General features: G+C 38.6%; 2 protein-coding genes across 2 annotated transcripts; one reads left to right on the top strand and one right to left on the bottom strand.

Annotated features, from left to right (window-relative positions):
* Window positions 1-7602: 7602 nt before the first annotated feature.
* On the bottom strand, window positions 7603-11614 carry NCS57_01460900 (ABC transporter CDR4; the record flags this gene model as incomplete). Its single annotated transcript, XM_053064207.1, has 3 exons — window positions 7603-7608; window positions 7662-8640; window positions 8691-11614. The coding sequence occupies 3 exons, from the start codon at window positions 11612-11614 to the stop codon at window positions 7603-7605; spliced, it is 3909 nt and encodes a 1302-aa protein (XP_052906490.1).
* A 485-nt stretch (window positions 11615-12099) lies between these two features.
* Window positions 12100-14591, top strand: NCS57_01460800 (uncharacterized protein; the record flags this gene model as incomplete). The annotated part of the gene is made up of 4 exons (XM_053064206.1): window positions 12100-12179; window positions 12254-12903; window positions 13002-13036; window positions 13161-14591. The coding sequence occupies 4 exons, from the start codon at window positions 12100-12102 to the stop codon at window positions 14589-14591; spliced, it is 2196 nt and encodes a 731-aa protein (XP_052906489.1).
* Between the last annotated feature and the right edge of the window lie 222 nt (window positions 14592-14813).

Genomic DNA, 14813 nt, shown 5'->3' with positions numbered 1-14813 from the left:
CGGCACAAACTGGGCCTCAAACTTCGTCAGGCGACACCCAGACCTCAAGACGCGTTTTTTTTCGTAAATATGACTACCAGAGAGCCAAGTGCGAAGATCCAACTATTATCCGCAACTGGTTTATGCTTGTGGCGAACATAATCGCGAAGTACGGCATCCGATCAGAAGATATCTATAACTTTGACGAGACTGGCTTCCTTATGGGCATGATTGCAAGCGGAATGGTCGTCACGGGCTCAGAAAGGCGTTTAAAGCCAAAAATCAGTGCAGCCTGGAAATCGGGAATGGATTACAGTGATCCAAGCGATCAATGCGGAAGGCTGGTCGATCCCGCCGTTTATCATCGGTGCGGGCCAATATCACCTCGCCAACTGGTACCGAGAAAGCAACCTCCCGGGCGATTGGGCTATTGCAACGACCCAAAATGGCTGGACCGATAATGAGACCGGTCTCGAGTGGCTCAAGCACTTTGACCGGCACACAACCAATCGATCAATTGGTTCCTATCGTCTCTTGATCCTTGATGGCCACGAAAGTCACCACTCCATCGAATTCGAGAGATATTGCGAGGAGAATAAGATTATCCGGCTTTGTATGCCACCTCATTCATCTCATCTACTCCAGCCCCTTGACGTCGGGTGCTTTAGCATACTAAAGAAGGCATATGGTCGAGAAATAGAGCATCTGATCAGATGCTCTATAACACACGTTTCAAAGACCGAGTTCTTTCCAGCCTTCTACGCAGCACACGAGGCCACTATGACGAAAAAAAAAAATCAAGGCATCATTCAAAGGGGCCGGGCTTATTCCTCTTGATCCAGAAAGTGTGGTCTCGAAGCTTGATGTGCAGCTACGGACGCCAACGCCGGTTGAGGAGGCATCTGATCAATTGACCTCTTGGGCATCAAGGACCCCGAAGACTGTGCTTGAGGCCCAATCTCAGTCTGAATACCTTGAGAGACGAATTAGAAGGCACCAAAGCAGCTCTCCAGAGTCAATTCTTGAAGCATTAAAGTCTCTTGCAAAGGGAACAAAGGCGGTTATGCATGAGATGGCTCTTGTTCGGGCAGAGGTTCAAGACCTTCGACAGGCAAATGAGATACTAAGCCGGCGCCGGAGAGCAAAAAAAGGACCCGGCTACAGAAAAAGAGGGGTGATGACGGTAGAGGAAGGAAGGCAAGCAATTGATCAAATGGATGCTGATGCGCGGGTAATGGCCGAATCGTCGCGGAGTGGTGGTCAAGGGAGGTCGGCGCGACCGGGTGTTCGACGTTGTGGTATCTGCGGCAAGCCCGGCCATAATGCAAGGACCTGTCAAGTAGTGATTGAGACGTCTGGGGAAGAGTATAGTGAGTAGTTTTAATTAATCAAATGGTTTGTGGTGTTTTTATTGCGATTTTTATAAAAGAGGTTGGGATTTTTGTTTCACTCGCTTGTGTGTTTCACTCACTTGTGATGTACGTTAATTAATTAATTAATTCTTATTATCTCTTAATTTTTAATAATTATAAAAATTATTATTTTATTAAATTTAAGAGATATTATAAAAAAAATAAAATTATTTAGCTTTATATATTACCTTATTTATCTTATTTATTTTAGCCCTTTAATATTAAATACTTTAATATATTAAAATAAGCTTATAATTAAAAAATAAAATATTTAATTAAATACTTTATAATTTATATTTTAAAATTTAAATTCTTTTTAGCTTTTTATATAATATATAAGGCTATTATAATAAAAAAAAATATTAAGATATTATTTAAAAAGGCTAGGCTTATTTTTCTTAATTTAGAAAATATAATCTTAAAGCTTAATATATAATTATAAATGCTAATACTAATTAAGAAGGTATTTAATTAATTAACCTTTTAGGTATTAAGGACTATAAAGATTATACTTAAGGCCTAATCTTAGTTTAAATACCTTAAAAAATAAATTAAAAGGTATTAAAATAGCTCCTTAGAGTTAATCCTTAAAGCCCTAAGGTCTCTTAAGAAGAGGATAAAAGTAATTATATATTAGGTTATTATATTAATTATTAAGAATAAAGACCTTTAAGAGGTAAATAAGATATTTAATTAATATTAAAAAGTAAAAAAAACCTAGCTATAAAAAAGAGGGGTTATAATAATAAAAGAAAAAAGATAAGTAATTAATTAAATAAATATTAATATATAAGTAATAGCTAAATTATTATAAAGTAATAATTAAGAAAAATTAATATAATTAGGTATTTAATATTATAATACCTATAGTTAGCCTAATTATAATATAAGGACTTATTAGGTAATAATTAAGATATCTAAGGAAGAGTATAATAAATAATTTTAATTAATTAAATAATTTATAATATTTTTATTATAATTTCTATAAGAGAAGTTAAAAGAAATATAGCGCTTATTTAATTATAGCGCTTATTTATTATATATATTAAGCTAATAAGAATTAAATAGATTTTTATATATAATTTTAAGCTATTTATAAGGTATTATTAAAGGAGGTTATTAATAAAATTTATAAAAAATATAATAAAAGTATTAAGGAATTTATTATTATAAGTTTATATAACTTTATAAATATAATTAAATAATATTATAAAAATATAAATAAAATTAAAAAAACTTATTATTTTAGAAATAAAAATAATAATTATAAAATTATTTAAGCTCTAACCCCTTTAAAAAGCTTTAGCTTTTTTATAAAAGATATTAAAACCTCTAAGACCTTAAAAAAAAAAAAGCTTTATAAAATAATTAACTTAAAAATTAATAACTTTATTATATAATTAGTTTAGCTCTTAATTAATTTAATAAAATAATAAAAAATATACTTATAGCTTATATAAATTATCTAAAGGGAAAATAATAAATAAATTATTATAAAAATAAATTAACTCTTTAAAATAAATATTATATTATTTAATTAATCTTAAAATTATAAAAATTTCTATATATATATAACTTATAAATTAAGAAAAAATAAGTATTAAAATAATATAATATATTAATATTATAAAAGAAAAAGTATTTTTATAATACTTATAATATATATAATAAGTAAGTATTATAAATAAGTAAGTATTATAAAAATCCCTTACCTTATATCTTTTTTATTTAATTAATTAATTCTTAATTACTAAGTATATTAAGGCCTAATACTAAGGCTAAAATCCTTTTAGCTCTTTAAACCCTCTAAAATAACCTAAAACTAAGTATCTAATACGCCGTAATAATATATATAGTTTACTATTATACCTTATATCGCCGGTAGTAAGGTATCTAATCTCGATATAATATTATCCCTAATTTATATAAGCTATTTAATCTAAAAGAAGATATTTTTATTTATTTTATTCTTAACTTAGATTTATAAGGATTCCCCTTATAGCTATATAATATAAAAAAAATAGCTAATTAATTACTTATTAATTATAATATATTATTAATTAGTATATATTAGGCTTATAATTTTATTAAGCGATACTTAAACCTTAAGATATATTTCTTTTATAAATATAATTATTAGAGAGCTAAATATAAAGACCTAGCTATTATCTATAATTAATTTTAGCTTATAATAAATATAATTATAAAGTATAATATCTAATTAAATAATATCTATAACTTTAATAAGACTAGCTTTCTTATAGGCATAATTATAAGTAGAATAATTATTATAAGTATAAAAAGGTATTTAAAGCTAAAATTAATATAGCCTAGAAACTAGGAATAAATTATAATTATTTAAGTAATTAATATAAAAGGCTAGGTAATCTAGCTATTTATTATTAATATAGGCTAATATTACCTCGCTAATTAGTACTAAGAAAGTAACCTCTTAGGCGATTAGGCTATTATAATAACCTAAAATAGCTAGATTAATAATAAGATTAGTCTTAAATAGCTTAAGTATTTTAATTAATATATAGCTAATTAATTAATTAATTCTTATTATCTCTTAATCCTTAATAGCTATAAAAATTATTATTTTATTAAATTTAAGAGATATTATAAAGAAAAGAAGATTATCTAGCTTTATATATTACCTTATTTATCTTATTTATTCTAGTCCCTTAAGATTAAATACTTTAATATATTAAAGCGAGCTTATAATTAAGAAATAAAATAATTAATTAAATATTTTATAACTTATATTTTAAAAATTAAATTCTTTCTAGCCTTTTATATTATATATAAGGCTATTATAATAAAAAGAAATATTAAGGGGGCTTTTAAAAAAGCTAATTTTATTTCTCTTAACCTAAAAATTATAATTTTAAAGCTTAATATTTAGCTATAGATATTAATATTAGTTAAGGAGGTAATTAAATTATTAACCTTTTAGGCTTTAAAAACCCTAAAAATTATATTTAAGGCCTAATCTTAATTTAAATACCTTAAAAAATAGATTAAAAGGCACTAAAGTAGCTCTCTAGAGTTAATTCTTAAAGTATTAAAGTCTTTTATAAAAGAAATAAAGGTAATTATATATAAGATAGCTCTTATAAGGGTAAAAGTCTAAGACTTTTAATAAATAAATAAGATACTAAGCTAGCGCTAAAGGATAAAAAGGACTAGACTATAGAAAAAAGGGGTAATAATAATAGAGGAAAGAAGGTAAATAATTAATTAAATAGATATAGATATATAGGTAGCGGCTAAATTATCGAGGAGTAATAATTAAGGGAGGTTAATTAGATTAGGTATTCGGCGCTATAGTATTTATAATAAGCCTAGGTATAATATAAGGACTTATTAGGTAGTAATTAAAATATCTAGGAAAGAGTATAATAAATAGTTTTAATTAATTAGATAATTTATAATATTTTTATTATAATATTCTTAAAGAGGGTTAGGATTTTTATAATACTTACTTATTTATAATACTTACTTATTATATATATTATTAACTTAGCTTATAATAAAAGTATTAATAATATAAGTTATAGCCCTTAAAATATAATAACTCTCTTTAAAAGAGATAATATATTATTATTATTAAATCTTATAGATTAATTTAAGAAATATAAAATTTAAAAACTTATTTATAATTAATTAATATATTTATTAAAATTAGATTTATACCTATTAATAAGATAACTTAAATAATATAATAAAGCTAGACTTAGGTTTATATTAACTTAGCTTAAAAATAATATTATTAATAATCTTATATAAAAAAACCCTAAGACCTTAGATTTTTATTATTAAAAATATAAATTCTTAAAATAATTTAATTAATTACTTAAGGAAATTATATATAAAAACTAAGATATCTTAGATAATTAAAACTTATTATTTAAAACCTATATTAATATAATATTAATTAATAAAAACCTTATATTATTTTATTAAATAAGAATACCTTAAATACTTATTATTATAATTATTATTACTAGTAACATACTTGATAAGTGAGCTATACAGTCAAGTGAGCGAGACAAAGGTATTTATATATTAAAAAGAGAAATAAAAAAAGCCCTTAAAATTCTAAAAATAGCTTAAAATATCTATAAACCTATAATTATATTTATTATATTATATATTATTTATATATATTTTTTAAAAAAATCTTATAAGGCTTCTTATAAGGTAGTTTAAAGAATAAGCTATTCGCACTATATACTTGGCCTTTTCTCTATAAAGGCATTTTTTAAAAAATATAAAAAAATCATTTTTAAACTCTATAAAGGATTAGAATTATAAAAATACTCTTTTTAAGCTTATAGCTATTTTATAGAAAGAGTTAGAGGGTCTAGGGTAGGCTATTTCTAGGTGCATAGTATGCTGTCTCGTTCACTTGTCTGTACAGCTCACTTATCAAGTATGTTAGCTTTTTATATTAATTATTTAAATAATTATAATTTATTTCTAATTTCTAAGTTATATTAATTTTAGTTTTAAATATTTTTTTAAGCCTATAATAATTACTTTATTTATAATTATATCTATAAAAAAGCGTATTTTATTAAAATTATAAATATTATTTAATTAGATATTATATTTTATAATTATATTTATTATAAGCTTAAATTAATTATAAATAATAATTAAATCTTTATATTTAGCTCTTTAGTAATTATATTTATAAAAAAAATATATTTTAAGCTCTAAATATTATTTAATAAAATTTAAAGCTTAATATATATTAATTAATAATATATTATAATTAATAAGTAATTAATTAGTTATTTCTTTAATATTTTAAAGCTAAGAGGAGAATTTTTATAAATCTAAGTTAAGAATAAAGTAAATAAAAATCTATTTCTCTAGATTAAATAAGTAATATAATTTATTAAAGGTATTATATTAAGATTAGATACCTTACTATTAGCGCTATAGCCTTATCTAATTAATATTATATATCTTTATAATATATTAGAGGCTTAATCTTTAGTTATTCTTAAGGGCCTAAAGTATAAGAAATAATTTAGTTTTATTATTTAATTAAGATATAATAAGTTATTAAGAATTAATTAATTAAATAGAGATAATATAGGTTAAGGGATTTTTATTATACTTAGTTAACTATTATATTTACTATATATATATATTATTTATATATTTATTTATTTTTAAGTAAAATATTATATAATTATGCTTAATATGCTCTTAGTAATATTAGGCTCGTCAAGGCAGAGTATTAAGCATTAAAGCATCTATAGAGCTTATTTAATATTAAGTCTTGTGTTAAAAGGTATTAGGCATAATGGCTTGATTGTGTATAAAACTATTTCTCTTGCTGGGTTGCCTTGATCTAACTTTGGGTATGCTATGAGGTTGGATTACTCTATAGTATAAGTATAATTATTAAAAAAGTATTAAATAGAGTAGATTTTTAAAATACTATAAATATAACGTACATGATAAGCGAGTGGGACAGACAAACGAGCGGGACAGCTAGACTATGCACTAAAACTAGGATTTTTAAATAATTCTAGAAAATTCAAATTAAGCTAAGGAAAGCTAAAAATTAGAAGTTAGCTTAGTTATATAATATATTATCAACCCTGATTTTTATAGATTATTAGAAAAATACCCTATAGGGTAGTTTAGAAAAAGTATATTCGCACTGTATAAATAGCTATTTCTCTATAAAGGAGATTTTTTAAAAATCTATAAAAATTAGATATACTTTATTTATAAGTTAAATAGCTAGAAATACTCTTTATAAGTTTCTAGCTATTTTATTAAAGTTTTTATTAAAGTTTAAAAATCCTAGTTTTAGTGCACAGTCTAGCTGTCCCGCTCGCTTGTCTGTCCCACTCGCTTATCATATACGTTACTAAAACAATTACAAGCTAATTACTATAATCTACCCCTTTTAACCTGTTGAGCGCGTACTCTAAATAGGTAATAAAAGCTAATAGTACATAATACATTAAAGATAAAATAGCACCAGAAAATCCCATAGTTGCGCCATCGGTCTTTCCAATAGATTCTCCGCGCAGCGAGGTATTGATCTGCTGACGACAGAGGACAATACTCGCACCCGGATGTGGCATTCGGGTTGTATAGTTGACCGCTCGCGTTCTCTAAAAACTGAGCCAGATATTCGCCGCAATTCTGACTGGCGGGGGGGTCAATGACTCTCAGCTCATTTCTAGAGCACTGTACTTCCCGGCCATGGAGTGCAGTGCTGCCTATTCCGCTAACGAAATAGGTAAAGGGAGAGACACGGTACATGAATGTCCAGAACCCAGGTAGTGCATCGGGTGGTTGCATCACACCGTTGAAGACGAACGACATGCCAAACATCAAGGTAGCTAACATAGCTGCCAAAGTGGCGTCTGAGATGGCGGCGATGACCATTTGAGCCATGCTGGCGGCGTAGATGTAGAACTGGACGACGAAGAGCAGGATAAGCCCCCGGGTTTCCGCATCTGAGCTCGAGCCAAACACGGCGAAGTAGAACGATGCCCAAGCACAGACTCCAACGAAAAGCTGCCATGGGATCTCAACCAGTACCTGTGATAGGATAAAAACCTTCCACGAGTACACCCGAGATGGCCGCTCCCGAACCTCATAGAGAGAGCGCTGGGAAACAAACTTGGGCATCACCTGGTTGACAAGAGTTGAGAAGATGGTGCAAAGCAGGAAGACGCTGAAGAGAGCGTTTTGAAAGCCTTGCTGCGTGTGATCGGTTTTCCAGAACGAAAAGCCGATGAAGAGACCAGAAAGCAAGCCTAATAGGAGCTTAGCGAATATGTACTCGGGTTGCCGGTAGTACTGTTGGAAGGCACGGAGAGCGACATAACGAAGCTGACTATGTAAGGGCAAAGCAAATTCGGCGTCCAGATGCTCCATGGTGGAAGTTTCGTCATCAGTCGATTCAGCCGAGCTTTCGAGGCGCGTGAGCTCGGCAAGAACTTCTCGTAGCTCAGGGCTGTTGTTCCACTGTTCGACCCAGTTGACCAAGATGTCATCCTCCCCGGCAACGACGTCAAGGATATACTCTGCAGGGTTCTCCTGTGCCCCGCATCGTCTCGCACCGTTGCGGGCAAAGTAGTTGAGTAGAGTCTTTGACTGTGCTCCGATATCGCCAAAGTACACGGTCTTGCCGCCCGCGCCAGGAAAAGTAGACGATCGAAGGTCTGGAAGAGGAGGGCGCTTGGCTGATGAATGGTTGCTAGGACTGCCTGCCCGTTGTCCGCCAGCCTTCGGAGCAGAGCACATATCGTCCACGAGCTCTGAGAGTCAAGACCGCTTGTAGGCTCATCTAGGAATATGAGTAAAGTGGGTTTCGCCGAGAGCTCCACGCCGATACTCAAAAGCTTCCGTTGCTCGACATTTAAGCCCTCTCCTTGTGAGCCTACCACAGCCTCGGCAAAGTCTTCCATTCCTAGTAGTTGGATGACTTGCTCCACGTAGTCATACTTCTCTTCTCTAGAAGCTGACTGGGGCTGTCGTAGAACTGCGCTGAAGCGGAGGGCTTCACGTACGGTGGTTGTCTCAAGATGTAGATCTTGCTGCTGGACGTAGCCGGTCCTTCTGGGGAGTCCATGGGTAAGGAGCTTTCCATTGATGAGAACGTGACCCTCAACCACGCCGATGGGAACCCTCTGAGCGAGGACATCTAGAAGAGTGGTTTTGCCAGCACCTGATACTCCCATCAGCGCGGTCAAAGTACCTGGCTTGACCCAACCGTTCACGTTGTCCAGGAGTCGCTTCGTGCCCTCTTTGACGGGAATATCGTAGTTGACACCTCTCCACGTGAGCGTGTCGGTGTGCTTGGGTAACGGCATGGTTCGGTCATCCTGAGATACAGAGCTTATGGTTCCAGTTTTTGGAAGGGCTTCACCATCACTTTGGAGAAATTGAGGGGGAGCGCGCCCAGGACGAAACACCAACGCTTCGGCCTTGGACTGTCCAGTCCTCACGTATTCTGTGGCAACCAGGTAGAAACAATGGAAAGCTACCATGAAGGCAGTTAAGATTCCGTAGTTTCGCCAAAGGTGTGCGTGAGTGTAGCCATAATTGTGTTCGATAAAGTTGTCTCCAGAGATGAACCGCTGACCAGGGACTGAACCGACGGCTTCACAGATGAACGAATCACCCGATCCATACGGTGGGATAAACGCTGCACATTCGAACTCCCGGCCATGAAACTCATTGCTGACCAGGGCTTCGAAAGCGTAAAAGATGGGATTGATCCACTTAATCCAAGAGAACCAAGGACGCATGTAGGTCTGGGGCAGGGTGAAGCCGGTGTACACCACGATGACGATGACGATGATCCCAGCTAACATCATGGCCTGGCCCACAGTCTTGGTGACGGCGGCGAGGCTGCGAAAGATTGCCGACATTGTCAAGATGGCAGTGACCAGAAAGAGATAAAAAATGAAGAATTGGGCTGGGTCCCGCCGTAGGTTTGTCATGAAGTACAGGACAAGGCTAAAGACGGAACACCGTATAAGCTTGATTGGCAGGTCGATGAGGACACTGGCGAGAGCCTCGGTGAAGGGGTGTACAAAGGCGTAACCCGCTTGCTTCTCCACTATCGGTCGCTGGCTGTATAGCTGCATGATTTCGTTGATTGTGATCAAAGCATTCATGAGCACGGCGAAGAAAATCACGGCGCCTCTCTGGAAGAAGGCACTGCTGGTGTTGGGCGAGTTAAAGAAGATGGACCCGATGATCAAGGAAAGCACAATCTGTACAACCACTGTGGATAGGGCCGTAGGGACATCGTTCCGTAGTCGTTGATATGCTCTTCGAAGGCAGAGTCGAATCTGCATTGGGATGGAGAGGAGATAGGGACTGGTAGGCCTCGTGTGTTTGGCTTGTTGCCTGACGTGGTGTGTATGGTACTGTTTGGCGCCCTCTCCATCCGTTGGATTTTCTAACTCGAACCTCTCAATCTGTGATCTGAGCTCTTGGAAATCCCGACTCCGCTTCCAGTAATCTGCAAACTCCGTTGCAGTGCGTGGGACCTTCTCTTCCATGCCTGGAAAGGGTTGTCGCTCTCCCGGATTGGTGATGGCGGTTAGAAAGTCCGAAACAACCTGCTGAGGATCGCGTTTCCAGCCCATCTCTTCAAAGTAGTCGACTGCACGATCACGAGGACCATAGTAGATTTCATGACCTTCGTATAGGATCACGACCTTGTCGAATAGGTCGTACATGGACTGAGAGGATTGGTAGGCCGCAACAGCATGACAAGTCTTGCCCATATCCGCCGAGAGACGTAAAGCCTTGACGAACTGCAGAGCAGATGCAGCGTCCAGCCCTCGTGTGCTGTTGTCCCAGGCTCCAATGCGAGCTCTGGCAAGAAACATCTCGGCAATACTGACTCGCTTGCGCTCTCCACCGCTGACGCCTCGCACGAAATTGTCTCCAACTTTTGTGTGACGGGTATTCTTCAGCCCAAACACGGCCAGAATGACATTGACGACCACGTCAATGAACTCGGATCGGGACAGACCGTGGGGACGATGGCGTGGGGCTCTCGCAGCTGCGGCAAAAGACAGCGTTTCCCCCACAGTCAGATGAGGGAAGTGCTTGTCAACCTCCTGGTTGTAACACACTTCCCCACGATGGTGCTGGATCATGTCCTCGAAGCTGAGACCCCGGTAGCGGATGTTGCTTTCGGGCTCGAGTGTGAGGCCCCCTAGGTGCCCGCTAATGGTCTTGAGGAAGGTAGAACAACCACTGCCGGGGCGACCCAGGACTAGCAAAAGCTCACCGCTCAGCAGGAGACCATTGAAGCCATGGAGAATGCGTCGTCGGGCGGTTGGCCTGCGACCGAAGAATGCGCGGGCGGCCTTGACGAACGGAACTCGTAGGCTAGAGACGACAGTTTCTTGGTACTGCACCGAGTTCCCTGCACCGGATACGCGAATATTGGAGAAGGCTACCGCTTGCCGCTGCACATCAATGATTGACTCATCCATCGACGACAAGACCATCTGTGCCCAGCGATAGGGGTCGAACTGCGGCTTCGTAGGATCGAGGCGAGGATCGCGCTGATCGTAGAAGGAATTGGGGGCGAGGGCAGGCGTTGTGCGAGCGTCTAGATCAGTGGCGAGACGACGGAGATCCTCCAGGTCCGTTTCTTCGACGGCCCCAAGACTGTCCCCTCGGCTGTCGTTGCTATTGCGCCCGTCCATGTCTGATGAATTAGACAGCACCAGCTGCTGTGAGGCGGGCGTCAGGGAGAAGATGAAAGGAGGAAACAGTGTTGTGCCATGCACATGTCGGACCCAAACTGGACAAGAGCGCGGTGGAACTTATAACAGGAAACGCAAGCGGGTTATGGCAGTTGCCCCAAGGACCATCACGAATGCATCCCCAGGTTGTCGGGGTCCAACTTGGCCCCGACGAGCCTGTAGAGTGGAGTTAATCATGGATCGGCGCGCCACATCAGGAATAGCCAGCATGCTTGGCCCGGTTGTGGGACGGAGGGTCGGACGGACCATCGGACTTTATAGGCTCCGCTCGTTTCGTCATATGACACTTCTCAAGTGGATGCCAACGCGTCGAGCTTGATCCTTCTCAAGCAACCCTAGCAGTTCCATCTACACACTGCCCCCTATGATCCTGAAAGCTATGTGAAAATTGTTCTTGCCGCTGTATCTGAACACTATCTTTCACAATGGTTGGAAATTCACGGCCCCCTCCCAGCCGCCGCAGAGACAAGGCGCAGCTGTCATGTGATTTTTGCAGGAAGAGAAAGTACGTGGCCGTATCTTCTCACGCTGACTCGAGAGTCATGATGGTCGGGAATCTCGCTGATATCTGAACTAAAGACTAAGATGCGATCGAAAGCAACCGTGTGGGACATGCTCAGCTCGGGGTCTGCCATGTCCTGGCAACTGCCCCGCCGATGCCTACACAGGGTCTCAACAGCAGCCTACCATCGCGTCGACAACCATCCAGTCAAGACTCAACCAGCTTGAAAGCCTTGTTGTATCGCTAGTTCATGCCTTGTCTGGTGAAGGCGGCGAGACAGCTTCCATATCCTCCCTCCTCCATACCACCCCTGAAATCCATTCGCAGGCGCTAAAAACCTCGTCCAGCGATGGCTATGACGCCCCCAGAATGCCGACGACTCCCGGGTCGTCGGAACCGGGGGTCATACGTGTCGGCTCTACGGGTACAGTCTATGTCAGCAGCTGTCACTGGTCCGCCATTCTGGACAGCATAGCAGACTTGAAGCAGCTGCTACCTGAGCAGGAAGAAAACCAATTGCAGCCTTCGCCTGCCCAGCTATCGAGGCACACTACCCCTGAACAGATCGAGTCCCGGCCTGGGTTAGGGTTAGAGTTGGGATTTCCCGACCTTCTTTGTGCCTGTCATAGGTCACGATCGAGAGATGACTTGCTGCAAGCAATGCCAGATCGCCGTGTTGTCGATCGTCTTGTGTTTGTGTACTTCAATGAACTCGCTCTACCCGTCGGTCAGTGCACTGGCTCTATTTCTACCTCGGCAATGACCTCCCCTCGTCGACAAGTTTTCATTTTTTTTATGGAATGGCTAACCGCTGTTGGCCTTTAGTAGCTATCGTTCATCCACCAAGCTTTCTCCAGCAGGTATGTAATCATCCACGAGCTGACCTTGGGGTTCCTCCCAGTCTTGATCGAAGCGCAACTCGAGTCGGATGAAGGAACCTCTTTCTCTCTCGCGCATTAACACATCTGACTCTTTTCTCCATAGTACCACAATTTCTGGGCAGACCCAACCCAGGCGTCTCTGGCCTGGATCGGGCTTCTCTACAGCATCATGTGCTTGGCGACACACTTTCGAGGGGCAGCTGAAGCACATTCTGGCCGCGATTCGAATCAGTCCAAAGCCAGCTCTCAACCCCCGTCAGTCCGACCTAGATTCCTCGAGGAAGTGACGCAGTGTCTAGTGCTGTGCGACTACAGCTGTGGAGGACCTCATGCGATTGAAGCCCTACTGCATTACTTCGCGATTGAGCATACAAGATGGCCCGACTCAAAGGCGAGGAATTGGCTCCTCTTCGGCCTGATTCTACGCCTGGCTGTCCGAATGGGCTACCACCGAGACTCATCACACTTTCCTGCCATTTGTCCTTTTCAGGGCGAGATTCGAAGACGGATTTGGGCTATGCTCTATTCCCTGGATATCATTTTATCCTTGCAAATGGGTCTCCCTCGAATTACTAAGGACGGGCAGTGGGACACCAAACCGCCTCGCAACCTCTTGGACACCGACTTTTATGAAGACAGTACAAGCCTTCCCCCCTCCCGACCGGAGAACGAGATCACGCCTGTTTTTCCACTGCTCTGTAAACATAAAATCCTCCTGGTCCTGGGACAAATCGCGGATTGGACCATGACTGCAGATGTGGTGCAAGGGTCCAGTTCTGGAAAAGACGAGATGGTTCTCGAGGAGAGGCTCCGAGCCGCTTATGACAGCCTCCCTGGGCATGCAAAGTTCACAGCTCTCACAGACTGCCTGGCCCAAAAGCCGCAGGACATTGTGAGCCGTATCAGTACCACTGCTCTGCTTCTCAAGGGACTAATTGTTCTTTATCGCCGCCGCACGATGTTGGAGTCTGCACCGCTATACACCAGGCGGCCGTCAGGCCACAGGGATTCCGAAGGAGATGAGCACAACAACGACGCTGGCCTTCGGAAATGCATCGAGGCCGCTTTACAGTTACTCGAGTACCAACAAATTCTTGATGCAGAACAACAGCCTGGAGGCACTCTTCATTCGATCAGATGGCCTGCCACCTCCACCATGTCACATGAGTTCCTCATGGCGACAGTAGTTTTGTCCAGCTACATGTTGCGGGTTACCACCCTACACTCAGATTCACTGTATGCCAATTCCCATGACGGAGGCCAGAAAGACGGGTTGGATTTGATTGAATCCGTATTGAATAGGTCGTATGACATATGGCTTCGAGAAAGCACCCAGTCAACTGAAGCAAGAAGAGTGTCAGGACTGCTCGCTCTACTGTTCAGAAAGTTGGATATGATGAGAAACGGGCAAAAGGATGACGGAGAAGAGCGGGGGAACTTGTCAACTATGATGTATGAATACCAAGATATAGGCATGGGTAGCGACTGGGCTTCACTGGAAGGACTAGTTGAATGGGGCAGACTGGATTGCTAGCGGTTGAAATTTAGTTAGACAGAATAGCCAAAAACAAACCGCCGCATCGTCGAGAAGGGCACAAGAATTCTATGCCTCAAAGAGAAGAAGGGACGCCGTACTCTGACTTTTGATCCTTGGTAACAAACCTCAGAAGGGCTTCCGGCTGAGCGTCCGCGAGGTGGGTTTCTTCGGGGGAGAAAAGGTGGAGTTTGTCACAATCCAATCCAAGCGACAAGGCAG

The sequence above is a fragment of the Fusarium keratoplasticum genome, chromosome 13, assembly GCF_025433545.1.
Source record: "Fusarium keratoplasticum isolate Fu6.1 chromosome 13, whole genome shotgun sequence".
Classification (NCBI taxonomy): domain Eukaryota; kingdom Fungi; phylum Ascomycota; class Sordariomycetes; order Hypocreales; family Nectriaceae; genus Fusarium; species Fusarium keratoplasticum.
The sequence above is the reverse complement of the archived record's forward strand: the minus strand, read 5'-3'. Positions and strand labels throughout refer to the sequence as shown.